At 36.5% G+C, this 15,757-nt stretch overlaps 1 protein-coding gene across 6 annotated transcripts in view; it reads left to right on the forward strand.

Moving 5' to 3' along the window:
- RAD18 (RAD18 E3 ubiquitin protein ligase) overlaps positions 1-15,757 on the forward strand; it is a 108,865-nt gene that overhangs the window by 45,896 nt on the left and 47,212 nt on the right. For all 6 annotated transcript variants that reach the window (XR_009260725.1, XR_009260726.1, XR_009260727.1 and 3 more), the window contains exons 8-9: positions 6,274-6,350; positions 7,630-7,690. Coding sequence is in view for 3 of the 6 variants with exons in the window: in XM_058726132.1 (XP_058582115.1) it covers positions 6,274-6,350; positions 7,630-7,690 (138 nt within the window). In the remaining 3 variants the exon portion in view is untranslated. The remainder of the gene's footprint in view (positions 1-6,273; positions 6,351-7,629; positions 7,691-15,757) is intronic.

The raw sequence follows: 15,757 nt of genomic DNA on the forward strand, positions 1-15,757 counted from the left end.
CTCATGAATGGTGAGATCTCATGACCTGAGCCAAAATCAAGAGTCGGATGCTTGACTGACTGAGCCACCCAGGTGCCCCTGGATTTGCTTTTCAAATGTAATTTGACAAGATACACCATTAAGTTATAGGGCTTAAACCATTTTCATTTCATTTAACCTATTTGGTTGAGTTCAAGGCTATCATCTTGCTTTTCTTTTCTATTTGTCCTATTCATTCTTTGTTTTGTCTTCCTTTTTTTGGATTGAGTATTTTTTAGTTTTCTGTTTCCTCATTTGATTATTAGGTATATCTGTTTACTTCTTTTAGTGATTATTCTAGTGCTTACCATATATATCTTAAGCTTATCACTGTCTCCCTTCCAATAATATACTAACTACTTCATGTAGAACATAGAAGTATCTTATGACTTCCATCTTTCATTTCATTATTGTCATAGATTTTTCTTCTATATGTGTTACAATCTCCATAATTCCTTTTTACTCTTTTTTTTTAAATTGTGAATTTTCTTTTAAAGAATAAAAATGAAAAAGAAAGTCTATATGTGCCTACACATTACTATTTCCAGTATTTTTCATCTCCTTGCTTAGATCAGGGTTTCCATCTGATGTCATTTTCTTTTGGCCTGAAAAACTATTTAATATGTCTTGTAAAGAGTGCAGATGTGCTAGTTTATTTTTTTATTTTGAGAGAGACAAAAAGTGTAGGTGGGGGAGGGGCAGAGAGGGAGAGAGAAAATTCCAAGCAGGCTCTGTGCTGTCAGTGTGGAGTCAAACTTGGGACTCAATCTCATGAACCATGAGATCCTGACCTGAGCCAAAAGCAAGGGGTGGACTCTTAACTGACTGAGCCACTTAGGTTCCTTGAAAAAGCTTTAATTTTGTGTTTGTAAAGTAGTTAAAACTACTTTATTTGGAAATAATTATCATAAAAAAAAATCTGTACCCTTTATATGGATTCATCTATCATCATTTTGCCTTATTTCCTTTATGAATTGCTATTACTCTCTCTGTATAAAAATACGTGTGTAACATACTTATATACTTCTATTTTTTCCTTAAACCATCTAAGAATAAGTTGTATAATCTTGATTCTTTACCTCTAAGTACTTACTATGTATTTCCTAAGAAAAAGGATATTCTCTTTTATTATGAAATTACAGCTATTAATTTCAGTAAATTTAGCTTTGTTAACAATACTTTTATCCATTCTATCATCTCTGTTCTATTTTCAGCAGTGGACCCAGTAATGATTGCTAATAGATTTCTTCTTTTTTTTTTTTTTTCTTCTAGTACATGGTGCGGTTTTGGATCACATACTGCATTTAGTTGTGCCATCTTTTCCGTCTCTTTCTATCTAGAACAATTCCTCAGTCTGCCTTTGTCTTTTATGACATTGGCAAAGAATACAGGCTTTGTTGTTGTTGTTTCCCCCCCCCCCCCCCAAAACAGAGTATTTCTCACTTTGGCTTTGTGTGATGTATCCTTATAATTACATCAAGGCTGTGCATTCCTGGCCAGAGTACTATATGTGATGTTTTTTGTCCCTTGTCAGGATATCACATCCAGGGTGTTTGACATCTTTGTGCCTCTCATTTGTGATGGCTGGTTTAATCATCTTCTCAGTTTCTCCCTCGATACTGGGAGATTATATATAGTTTTCCCCTTGCTACTAATTGGATATCTGTAGAGACACTTTAACACCATGTAAATATCCTATACCTCATTAAAATTTCACCCCTACATTACTATTCTTAGGTAATTTTTACATGAACTAATCTTTTCTGTGATAGTTGCAAAATGATGATTTTCTTTTTCAAAAAAAATTTTTTTAACGTTTATTTATTTTTGAGACAGAGAGAGACAGAGCATGAACGGGGGAGGGGCAGAGAGAGAAGGAGACACAGAACTGGAGGCAGGCTCCAGGCTCTGAGCCATCAGCCCAGAGCCCGACGCGGGGCTCGAACTCACAGTCCGTGAGATCGTGACCTGAGCTGAAGTCGGACGCTCAACCGACTGAGCCACCCAGGTGCCCCGCAAAATGATGATTTTCTAACGTCACTCCTTCCACGTTGCTACTGGTGTCTTTGCTTCTAGGTTCTTGTAGCAGATTGAGCTCAGGAATATATGCATGCATATAGATGTGCATACATGGGTATGTACATATACATGACATGCTTATATGCCTGTATACTGTATGTGGATATATAAATGTAAATCCATTTATACTTACATACATTAGAAATCATGAGAGTATACTGATTGCAGTCCAACCCCACAGAGTTCTATACCTTTCTCTGTCCATATTTATACTTCCCATTTTTTTTCCACAAGAAGAATCCTCCCTTCAATAGCATCAGCACATTTAGTAATTTGTCCCAATTCTGTAGTACATCTAAAATAGTTTCAGAATTGCTTCATCTGTACTACTACACCACTGCAAAACAGACCTACCTATAAGAAAGAATTCAGAATATTTTTTAGTTCTCTCTCCCCACAGTTGCTTTCCCCGCCTCCATTTCCCAGACTGAGGGTATGTAGTCAGATATTGTGTTCATAATTTCCTTTTTATCTTTCTTCAGTGTGTGGCTTGGTGTTTTACTGAAATACAGTAGGGTTCATTTGTTTTCCTTTGTTTCTAATTGTTGTTTTTTAGTTGTCCCTTGCAAGTATAAGAAATTAATAACTTAAATGTAACATTTAAACTAAGAAGATAAATTTTTATAATGGACCACTGGCTGTCATAAAAATATTACATACAGTAGCAGGTTTGTTTTCTTTTGTTTCAAGAGAGCTCCTGATTACTTGTTGAAGCATTTGTATGATGGTACCTTTAAAATTCTTACCATATAGTTTCACGATTGGAGTCATCTCAGTGTTAGTATCTGTTGAGTGTCTTTTCTCATTGAAGTTATGATTTTCCTGCTTCTTAGTTGACAAGTGTTTTTATTGTGTCCTAGACATTTTGACTATAATAGGAGATTCTAGTTCTTTTAAAAATATTCTCCTTTAACAGGCACTCACCCTGTTTACGTTTAACATGCAGATCCGGACCTACTTCTGTGGACCGTGGTTCTAATGACAGTGTAGTTTTCAGAGCCCTTTCAGCGTTGTCCTGGTCTGCTTCCTTTAATTACTACCTAAAGGGCCCTCTGAGAATCTGGTGTTTCATACTGTACTCCACTTCCCAAACCTTTTGGCCTCTAAAATTAATTTTTAGAATATTTCACATGTGAGTTGGCCAAGAATGTATTTAGGATTTCCTGTGCAGGTTTAAAGGATACTGTTCTCCAGGTTTTGTCTCTTTGAGATCCTTGCTCCAATCACTAGTTAGAGGGTGAGGGTCCTATCTCCTACTGCTGGCTGAGGTCTAGGTTTCTCATTTGGTCCACACTGGCCCTGTGTTGCTGGGAGAGGAAAGCCTTTCCCAGTGCTCCTGTTACTGCTGGGGGAGAAGGGGGGCTGGAATCCATATTCCACACTTATTCTCTGATTGTACTGTAGTGGGCAGGAAGCATCAGCAGTGTTTAGCTGGAGTAGGTCAGATATTGTCATAAAGTTTTTTGGTCTCCTCCTTTCATAGTCCTTTGCTAGAAAAATGGTTCCTTGGGTGTGTGTGTGTGTGTGTGTGTGTGTGTTCGTTCTGGGTTGCAGGCTTCACCAGAGTCCAGTCTGGGATTTACAGAAGATAAAAAGGAAGCCCAAAGACCTCACCATTGTGTTGTCCCTTAACTTCTGAAGCCCTTAGCCAGTCCATCTTTCTCCTTCTACCCTTCAGAGTTCTCTTATACTTGTTACCTTACATTCAAGGGTTTTAGTGATAATTACTGAGGGAGAGTATGAGAAATCAGAAGAGAAATGAGTCTAGTCCATCTTCTTTGGAACTGCAAGTTCTCATTCATGTATTTTTAATTTCTGTACTAGGTGCAGACACATTTAAGATTGTTAGGTTTTCTTATTGAATTGAGTCTTTTATCATTATACAATTTCCCTCTTTATCCCTGATAACATTCATTATTCTGAAGTCTGTTGTGCCTTTTTAGTATAGCTATTGCAAGTTTCTTCCCTTTAGTATTTACATGATACATCTCTTTCCATTCCTTTATCTTGGACCTATCTATGTCTTTTATTTAAAATGCATTCTGGGGCATCTGGGTGGCTCAGCTGGTTAAATGTCCGACTGTTGATTTCATCTCAGGTCATAATTTCATGGTCTGTGGGTTCGAGCTCCAGCACCGGGCTCCTCGCTGGCAGTGCAGGGTTCTCTCTGTCCCTCTTTTTCTGCCCCTTATCTGCTGGCATGCATGCCTGTGTTCTCTCTCTCTCACAATAAATAAAATGGGTTCCTTGCTGAAAGCATATAGTTTGGTCTTGCTTGTTTTAATCGAGTCTACATTCTGTATCTCTTATTGATGCTTTTAAATCACTTACACTTAATGTACTTATTGATACAGTTGGCGTTATTTTCTGCTTGTTCCTTCTGCTTTTTATTCCATTTATTTGCTCTCTTTTGGGTTGAGTATTTTTTATTAATACATTTTATTTCTACTTTGGGCTTATTTTACCTTATTTTTCCAAAAGTTTTAGTGGTTGACGTGGGATTTGTAATAAGCACCTGTTAGTTACAGTCTACTTTCAAATGATGTACTGCTTCACTTACAGTGTAAGAACCTTACAACAGTATACCTTAAATCCCTAATTCTTTGTGTTGTTGTTGTCATGAGTTTTGTACTTTTACCTATGGTATTAACACAATATGTTGTTGTTTTGAATGGTCAGTTATCTTTTAGAATAGTTAAAAATAAGAAAAATATTTGTACTTACCTTCATTTTTACCATTTCTATCACTCTTCATTTTCTCTTCTAGGAAGAGTTAAGTTTCTGGTTTCATATTTCTTCTGCTTGAAGAACTTCCTTTAACACTTTTTATAGTACAAGTCTGCTAATAACATATTCTCTCAGTTTTTGTTAGTCTCAGAAAATCTTTATTCCTCCTTCACTTTTGAAAAATACTTCCATTGGTATAGAATTCCGGATTGGCATGTTTTTTCCCCCATACTTTTAATTCATCACTCCATTGTCTTCTGGCTTGAATAGTTTCTTTCTTTTTTTTTAAATTTTTTTTGACATTTATTTATTGAGAGAGAGAGACAGAGCATGAGCATGGAAGGGGCAGAGAGAGAAGGAGATACAGAATCCGAAGCAGGCTCCAGGCTCTGAGCTGTCAGCACAGAGCCTGACTCAGGGCTCGAACTCATGAACCGCGAGATCATGACCTGAGCCAAAGTCGGATGCTTAACTCACTGAGCCACTCAGTCGCCCCTGGCTTGAATAGTTTCTAATGAGAAGCCATGATATAATGCTTGATTTTTCTTTATGTAATATACTCTTTTTCTTTGGCTCACGCAGATTTTCTCTGTGTGTCTGTGTTAATGTTGTATTTTTGTTTTGTTTTTGCATTCTGCTTAATATTCTTTGAGTTTCTTGCCTTTGTGGTTTGATGTCTTTTATTATATTTGGCAAATTCTGACCATTAGATCTTCAAATATTTTTCTCTTCCCTTTCTTCTTCTTTTGGGATTTCTGTTCCATGTATGTTAGATCTTTTCATATTGCTCCATGGGTCTTAATGCTCTGAGTCTAAAAATGTAAATTTATATTTAGTACATTGGAGTTTGAATAGATATCTGCTAAGAATTGGATTCCACTAACAAATTAATTTTCATATTCCATTGGGACTGCTATTTATACCTATATTTTTATTTTTTTTTATTTTTTTTATTTTTTTATTTTTTTAATTTTTTTTTTTTCAACGTTTTTTTTTATTTATTTTTGGGACAGAGAGAGACAGAGCATGAACGGGGAAGGGGCAGAGAGAGAGGGAGACACAGAATCGGAAACAGGCTCCAGGCTCCGAGCCATCAACCCAGAGCCTGACGCGGGGCTCGAACTCACGGACCGCGAGATCGTGACCTGGTTGAAGTCGGACGCTTAACCGACTGCGCCACCCAGGCGCCCCTATACCTATATTTTTAAAGGAAAGAGCAAAATGACTTTACTGTACTCTTACAGTTATGTCTTAAATTGTTCTGCATGTGTAAGGGTTCAGTGTTTTACTCCTTTTAATCTTTTATTTTGCAATAACTTTGGACTTAGAGGAAAATTAACAACAGGTACTGTGAACAGGTAGTTCACACATTCCCATCATCTAGCTTTAGGGTTGTACAATGATCAAAACCATGTAATTAACACTGCCTGTATGTCCTTATTTTAACAGCTGCTGAAATAGTTCAAGAAATTGAAAACATGGAGAAGACTAGGATGCGTCTTGAAGCTAGTAAACTCAATGAAAGCGTATGTTGATGGTCTATTTCATTGTCTGGGTAGAAATGATGGATAGAAAAATTGAATGCCCAGTAAAATTAAATCTGTTCAGTAGGAAATGTCCTGGAACACATTTCCATTTAGTGTATTATGATTTTCTTGTAGCTGATTTTGAGCACAAAATTCTATCACAGTTAGGAGTCTTCTAGGGCTAAGTACAATCCAAAGTGGAGTTTATTAATGAATTATAATTCATTGTCCTGTGGAAAAAGCATATGCCTGTACATCTGGTGGCCTTGATATCAGTCCTTTCTCTGCTGGTTGCATTTGATAAGCTCTTTAACATCTGTGGCCCTTAGGATCTTTGTCTGTAAAACTTGGGGGTTAAACTATATGATCTCTAAGATATCCCCCTTCAGCTTGGCATTCTGTAATTCTGTGATTATGCTGATGGAGAAATTAAGTAATTATAAGACTTAATGAGGACTGAGTATCTATTAAGCTTGTTGAGGGAATCAGACACCTAAAATTCTTCACTATTGCCTTCCTCTAGCTTGATGGTCCAAAACTTGAGGAAAGGATACCAAAGAAGAAAATAGTCATTGTGTCCCTATGACACTGGAGGAAGTGTTATGGGCTCTCCCAAGTAGACTTTTTTCCTAGACCATCGGTAATGTGTTTGTAAGGAAAGCACCGACCTTAGGGAAGTAAGTTTATAATCAGATAGTAGAAAAAAAATGAGATTTTCATTGATTTTATTATTACCTATGTGCTAACTGTAAGATGGAAACTGTAATGAGTCATGTAAGTAGATTTCTGATCTCTTAAGTCTAAGATTTTCAAAAGTGGAAGTAGAAGTTTAACATATTGAGTGTTATATTTTCTTTATTTATTACTTTTCCAGTAGACTTGGAGAGGTTAGGTTGGAAAAGGGAGAAGTCAAACAAGAAAATCTGCCTTATTAATGATCTGCTAAATACTTCTTCAGTATTGTAGTTTCACGTGTTACCTGTTGTATTAATGAAGGTGAAAAATTAAATACCAAAAGTGGGAAATTTAATTGATCATTGTATTAATTCTTCATGTTAGTGTTAATATGAATATTAGTGTTGCATTTTCTACAGATGAGAAAACAGTAATGAGTAAAGGTATACTAATTATGATATTCAAAGGAGGTACACAGGAGTTATTCTTCCTAGGTTTATATGAAACAGATATAAGAGATTATTTTCCCCTATTTTAAAGTTTGTAGTACTCCAGTTTTTGTCACTTTTTGAATTTTTAATTAAGATCTTTTGGATTATTTTAGATAATGGTTTTTACAAAGGACCAAACAGAAAAGGAAATAGATGAAATTCACAGTAAATATCGTAAGTTGTGTGGCATTTTCTTTATTTATAGAGAAGTTGGGTTTCAGGTTAATCTTAAGTAATTTTTCTTAAGTAACTTTTTAAAATCAGTTTTTACAGTAATGTTTGATGTAAACTTTTCTTCTATATTACTTAACTGAATTTTAGTTGTTTACTCTGTGACCTTTCTTGTAACTCTATGTGCCTGCTTTTTGATTTCTAACATTCTTCTTTGAGCTTATCACTAAGTACTTTGTAAATATTAATTAGCTGCTCTCAAAACATCTCTGTGAAAATAAAATGGAGTTAAAATGGAAACATTCCTGACTTTCCATCCTGTCCTCAGGCCACTCACTGCAACACTTCTGTGAAGAATTTCAGCAGTTCTGTAACTTGCAAATTTGTGCCAAAAGTAGTTTTCACTTTATCAGTTGTTACCAACTTCCAGCTTGCTTCCTTTTCCTTATTAGGCTTTTGTATGTATCTTTTCCAGGGCTAGCACATTCATGTTTTGTCAGTTTGGTAGCTGTTATTTTTGGTTGGTTGTTTTTTAGTTTAAATTTAAATTTAAGTACCTGACAAAAGGTAGTTAATAAGTATGGAATGATATTCCACACATGATGTGTTTTAGTTGTGCTAAGAGGATTTTTTTCTTTTCCTTTTTCTTTTTTTTTTTCCCCTTCCTTCTTAAGCTTTGAATGTATAGGTTCGGGAGTGATCTGTTTGGGAGGAGAGACGCAGTACACAGGCATTAGATACAGGTGTGATGGCCTGTGCCTTCCCAGAGTAGGAAAAGGAGGCTAGAATATTCATGGACCTTAAACTGAACAACAAAAGTCAGTGTTTTTCTGTTGTTAGATAAGTGTGATAGGAGCTTCCTTAATATTTGAGAAGCCAACGTGATTTTTCTTGAGGCAGAGGATAGAGAATATCAAGTGACCACTGAATTGCTAAAAATAAGGCCTGTAAAAATAAGGAAACCAGCAAATTTGCTTGGAGAGAAAGTAATTTAAACCATTAAAAAGATAATATCTAACAATTATGCCAGAAAAGATGTAACTATTGCTCCCTATTTAATATCTAAAAAAAAGTTTACATACAATAGAAATTTGTATCTTTACTAGGCATGTCATGTTAAGTTAATGCATTTAGCCCTAAAATAAATCTCTGTATCTATTTTTTAAAAAATAAATGAAATGGACAACTCCCTTGAAAGACACAAATTACTAAACTTTATTTAAGAAGAAATAATAGACAAATTGAATTTGCAATTCCTGAAGAAATCCCAGGTCCAAGTGGGTTCACTGGTGAATTCTATGAAATATATAAGGAAGGAAATAATAATCAGTTTTAGACATATTCTGCTAGAAAATTGAAATGGAAGGAATACTTCTTACCTCATTTTATGAGGCTGAAGTTTCCATGAAACTAAAAACCAAAGATGGTATAATAAAAGTTCATGGAGCACCTGGGTGGCTCAGTCAGTTAAGTGTCCAACTTTGGCTCAGGTCATGATCTCATGGGCTATGAATTCGAGCCCCCCTGTCGGACTCTGTGCTGACAGCTCAGAGCCTGGAGCCTGCTTCAGATTCTGTGCCCCCTTCTCTCTCTCTGCTCCTTCCCCGCTCGTGCTCTGTCTCTGTCTCTTTCTCTCTCAAAAATAAATAAACATTAAAAAAAAAAGTTCTGACCAATATTCTTCATTGAACATGGATGCAAAAATCCTTAACAAAATTTTAGTAAATTACGTATGGCAATACATATACAAGATAATACATCATAACCAAGTGGGATTTATCCTAACAGTGCAAGATTGATTTAATTTTAGAAAATTAATCATTGTAATTCACTGTATTAAGTGACTAAAAAAACACTATATGGTTCTCAAAATAGATGCAGAATAAGTGTTTGACAAAATTGAACACCCATTAATATAAAAACTCTTACCAAAATAGAATTTCTTCAATCTGGTAAAGAATATCTGTAAGAAACCTACAACTAACTTCATATTTAATGATGAAATATTAAATACTTTTCTTCTGATTGGGAGCAAGGTAGATATGTTCTTTCTCACATTTTTTATTGTACTGTAGGTCGTCAACAGTGTGAAGGAATAAGAGTAAATAGTATACAGATTTGAATGAAATAAAACTTTATAGTCACAGTTGACATCATCTTTCACAAATAGTATGAATTGTGAAAGAGAAAGCTAAAAGGAAATATGATAAGTTATATTTCAGTAGAATTTAGTGCTTACTCCTTAAAAGGCAAATATGAAAATGAAAACTCAAGCCACAGATTGTGAGAAAATACTGTAAAATTTATATTTGACAAAATACTAGTATCTGTATTATGTAAAGAACTCTTGAAATTCAATAATAAGGCATATGCCATATATATATTTTTTAAAGGGTAAAAGACTGAAACATTCTTCAGCGAAATAAATATTTAAGTGTCAAGTAACCATATGAAAATATAGGTTGATCTTATTAGTCATTAATCTTTAGGAAAGTATAATTAAAAAAATTTTTTTTAACATTTATTTTTGAGAGAGAGAGATACAGAATGTGAGCGGGAAGGGGCAGAGAGTGAGGGAGACACAGAATCCAAAGCAGGCTGCAGGCTCCCAGCTGTCACCACAGAGTCCGATGCGGGGCTCAAACCCACAAACTGTGAGATCATGACCTGAGCCAAAGTCAGATGCTTAACTTACTGAGCCACCTAAGCACCCCAGGAAGATATAATTTTAAATGAAATAATACTATATACTTATTTTAATGGCAGGGGGAAAAAAAAAAAAAAAGGATAATACCAAACTCCTGGCCAGGATGTGGAGCAAATGGAAATCTTATGCATTGCTGGTGAGAAAGCAAAATGATACAACCACTTAGGTAAACAGTTTAGCAGTTTGTTTTAAGGTTATATACCTCCATACAACCCAGTCATTCTACTCCTAACTATATATCCAAGAGAAATGAAAGCATATATCCACACAGAGATAGGAAGTCAGATTTATTGGGATATAATTTCCAAAAAACAAAATCCATGAATTGTATTAAACAATTTCAAGAGTATTATGGACAAATGCTATAGCAGCTTATTCATATTATCCTAAACTGAAAACAACCTAAATATCCATAAACACATTATGATATATCCATATACAATGGAACAGTACTTAATAATAAAAAAGAATTAACCCTTGACATACGAAGCCACATGGGGGGAATGTCAACAACATTGTGCTACAACAAAAGCGAAACTAAAAGGGTAGCATCTTGAATGAACATTTATATAAAGTTCTAGGAAGGCAAAAATTAGTAACAGAAAGCATATTGGTACTGCCAGCTCCTGTGGGTGGGGGAAAAGGGGATCAGGAAGGAACTCTTTTGGGTGATTTAAGTCTTCTATTTCATAAGTGCATTGGTAGTTACGCAGCTACAGGTTTTTTTGCATCAAATTAAATTGTTCATTTTAAATTCACGAATTTTATTGTGTGTAAATTATTTCTCGGGAAGTCTGCTTTTATTTTTTATTTAATTAATTTATTTATATATATATATATATATTTAAAAAAATTTTTTTTTAACATTTATTTGTTTTTGAGAGACAGAGACAGGGCATGAGCCGGGGAGGGGCAGAAAGAGAGAAGGAGACACAGAATCTGAAGCAGGCTGCAGGCTCTGAGCAAGCTGTCAGCATAGAGCCTGATGCGGGGCTTGAACCCACAAACTGTAAGATCATGACCTGAGCCGAAGTCGGATGCTTAACTGACTGAGCCACCCAGGCACCCCAGGAAGTCTGATTTTAAAAATTTAGAGAGGAAAGTGGCATTCTTTTTTATTTTTGCAAATCTCTTTGATGTCTTGCTTAATAGAGAACATCTTTTTTTTTTTTTTTTTAATTTATTTTTGGGACAGAGAGAGACAGAGCATGAACGGGGGAGGGGCAGAGAGAGAGGGAGACACAGAATCGGAAACAGGCTCCAGGCTCCGAGCCATCAGCCCAGAGCCTGACGCGGGGCTCGAACTCACGGACCGCGAGATCGTGACCTGGCTGAAGTCGGACGCTTAACCGACTGCGCCACCCAGGCGCCCCTAATAGAGAACATCTTGACTTTCATATCAGCTTCTGCATTTAAACTGTTGCTATGTGTTGCTTTGGTTGAAGCATATGAAAAATATCCATCCTGACACAGGTAGGCAATTGAAAAGAGAGAAGTGTTTCAGTAGATTTTTTTTTTTTTTTTAGATAATCATGAGTATTGTTGGCAAGTGTTATTTCAGAACGGTTAGTTACAATGGAATTTGAAATCATATTAATGAAGTTTTTGTACTCTACCCCATAAAAATCCACTGGTCTGTCACGTGCTTTGAAAGGCCCTTCTACCCGTGAATGGTTTTGAAACATCATTTGTTGGTTATTTGGAAAATATTGGTTCATCGAGTTGCAAATGTTTGCATTTTTTCATTTGTATTATATAATATAAAAGAACAGCATTCTTTAATTTCAGCCCCAGTCTTCTCAGGAAAGTTAAGTATTAGGAAACCATCAGCTCGTAATGTCGGATACAAGTTATCCAGAGTTCTGATTTTCACTTAAGATGCTGTCATTTGTTTTTCTTGAAGTGAAAACCTCCCTCATTCACTTTTGAGAAAATATATTATCCAAGTGTAAATAATCACAGTTTGTCTATTGTTCTTTCAAGTAAAAATGCTGTTTGTTTAAAAAGTAGCTAATTTAGCTCCCACCTGAAATAAGTACACAGGTGCTTCTGCAGGCTGTGGTATTTCCATTATACGTTGGGTGTAGAGCACAGGTGCTGTATTTGTAGTTCTCATTTTACCACTGAGGTTATTAAAAAAGATATGTACTCCAGGGTCAAAATAAAATACATACTTTTCTTACCGGTTCGTCAAGGACATTCTTAAAGCGACTTTTTCTTTTTTCTTTTTTCTTTTGTTTTAAATTGGTGTCTGCATGACCGTGTAGCATATAGTGGTTACTAAGTTCGGGGTCACTTCTTTGGTTCATGCTAGGACACCAGCAGTTTTATCCACCATTTCTATTGCACTCGGTGCCTATGTCAACATAACAAAGAAGGCACATAAAATAGGTTTTACCTTATTTGCCCTCTGAAAGAGGCTCAGAGATCTTTAGCAGTCAGCCAGTGCACTTGGAATTCTGCTGTTTTAAGAGTGTCCATGATGGGTTGATGAAGGAGGGGGCCATGAAATAGGAGGAAAACTTGGAAATGTGGTATCAGAAAATCTAGGAAAGCAAAGTGTTTCAGGAAAGGAAATAAGATGAATTGTGTCGGATGCTGCTGTGAATGGTAGAGTAAAAGATGGAAAGCATCAGTGCATTTCACAGCTTAGAGGCAGCAAACTAATTTCTACAAGAACAGTTTCTTAAGAGGAGAGGTGTCAGATGCTCTGGGTGTCCATGAGATGAAACTGGAGGTGAGGAAGTGAGACTAAGGTGGACAGCTCTTGGGGGAGATTTTACTCTGTCAGGGAGAGAAAAATGAGGGCGTAGCTGGAGGTGGGTGTTGGTCAAAAGATGGTTTTGTTTGTTTTTCAAGCTGGGAAATACTTAACCTAGTGGCTTTCAGATCTTTTCTGACTATAACCCACAGTGAGAACCATATTTTATATCATTACTAACGATATACACACACATTACTGAAGTAAAAGTTTTACAAACCGATATTTACCCATATTTAAGGTTATATTCAGATGTTCTCAAGCGATGTTCACATTCCCCCACACCAACCTTACATGTCTCCAGCATTATAAAAAATTGTTTTCCATTATTTTTCTCTCAAAATTGTATTGACTTTGAAAGACTATAAGTAGTGAGATAATTGAGTTCCAAAGCCAGTTGGTTATGCTTATCCAAGCCACCTGTACTGCATCTCTCTCTCTCTCTCTCTCTCTCTCTCTCTCTCTCTCTCTCTCTCTCTCTCTCAGTAAGACTTTATGTTTTTACAGCAGGGAAATGTGACAGACTTACCATATATCTCCTGCCCCCATGCATGCATGACCTCTCCCATTATCAACACCCCATCTCTGGTGTTATCATTAACGAACCTACACTGACATCATAGTCATCCAAAGTCCATGCTTTACTTTAGGGTTCACTCTTGGTGTGAACCATGCATTCCATGGATCTGGACAGAGATATAATGACATGCATCACTGTGATAGCCTACAGAGTATTTTTGCTGCCCTAGAAGTCCTTTGTGTCTTGTCAGTTCATAACCCACCTGCTACAAAACCCCCGGCGACCACTGATCTTATTTTTGTCTCCATAGTTTTGCCTTTTCCAGAATGTCATATAGTTGGCATCCTATAGCATGTAGTCTTTTCAGATTGTCTTCGGTCACTTGGCAATGTGCATTTAAAGTTCCTCCATGTCTTTTCATGGCTTGATAGTGCTTTTTGTTTTAGCACTGAATTATATTCCATTGTCTAGATGTACTATAGTTCATCCATTCTGCCATTGGAGGACATCTCGGTTGCTTACTCTTTCCATTTTTAATGTATTCTGGCACTTTACACTCTATTTCATTAAGGAAAAAATGCTGGTTACTTAGTTGTTTTCATAACCCACATTCTCACTTTCTGCAGAACAGTCCTAGGCATATTTGTATGCCAGTGGGAAAGATGCATAGAGGGGGAAATTGATGATGTAAGAAAGGGAGAGGATAGTTACAGGTGCTATATCTTTGAGAAGGCCTTAGTGATGGAATCCAGAGCATACGTTAGAGGTTGGCCTTTAATTGTTGCAAGGACAGTCATTTTTCGTTAAATTCAAGGAAGATAGAGCGTATGTGCACAGATGAATTAATGGTAGTTGGAAGATGATAAGGTTTCTGTTAGAATGTTTCTGTGTTCTCAAAGTAGTGTGAGGCCAGCTGAGTAGGGGGGTGTTGCACGTATGCAAAAGCTCGAAGTGGTCATTTTGGAGAATAGTAAAGCAGAGTTTGCTAGAGAAAGGTAGAAAAGTTGTACAGCGGTGTTGAGTGCCCATTTTAGGTTTACATCATGAATTTAAAGTGAGACTGGTCAGTTCAGGGCTAAATGAACAAGCCCTTAGTGAGCGTTAGCCATTACTGTTACTCTCTTTTCCATCCAGGTTTAGCTGCTTGGGTGTCCTAGGAGGTTGGTGAAAAAAAATGTATTCGATTTTACTTTGAGAGACATTGACTCCAAACTTGTTCTGTGACTTCAAGTAGATGAGTGAGTATTTCAGTGTCATTCCTGTAGGGGGTGAGTCTGTCCAGTTCTTGAGAGAGCCTGGGTTTGGTCTTGTGTACCTCTCAGTTCACGGGCAGATCTGGGGACCCTCTGGCTGTAAAAGCTGGTCTAGAAAAGTAGTTAAGGGGTGGTGAAGGATGGAATGAATGAATGGCTTGACATGGCACTAGAAAAGATTATGATATTTCAACTTGGAGAGGTGGAAAGGGTGATATTATTCAAGTATTAAAAATCTTGAAGGATATGAAATGGTTGAATGTAAAGTGCATTCATGAGCTCCCACAATTATGTCAGCCAGTTAATATTTTTAAGAGGTAAATTCAGGGCATCTAATTAGCAGAGCCGAGATTTTAAACTCTTTAAAGAACTTCTTGCCAGATGGCACAGCTCCTAAAATGAGGTGAAGAGATGAATGGGAGCAATTTTATTAGTCATAACCTCTTGGCACTGTTCATCTTTTGAGCAGGGGTTATTTTTCCTCTTGGGTAAAAGCCAAAGCAGTGGCTGCCATTTACTGTTTGGTTTCCAGCCTAGCTGTAGGGTAATAAGATTAAACAAAGAAAATCTCTTTTTAAACCTGGGATTTTATTACTTCAGAAGAGAAAGTCATTAAGCCTCCTTAACTGTTAATGAGATTACTTGAGCAAGTTTCTTAAGTAATTCTTACACCCAGAATTCATAGATACTCAATGGCCTTACTGGGAAAACAGCCTAGACTAGGTCTGACTAGATTACATAGACCCCACAGTGCTGTTACCCTTGCCTAACAGAAACTATATAGTGATGGTGGTGGTGTTAGCTCACTGCTTCTGGGGAGCTGAAGGAA

This window comes from Neofelis nebulosa, chromosome 4, assembly GCF_028018385.1.
Source record: "Neofelis nebulosa isolate mNeoNeb1 chromosome 4, mNeoNeb1.pri, whole genome shotgun sequence".
In the NCBI taxonomy this organism is placed as follows: domain Eukaryota; kingdom Metazoa; phylum Chordata; class Mammalia; order Carnivora; family Felidae; genus Neofelis; species Neofelis nebulosa.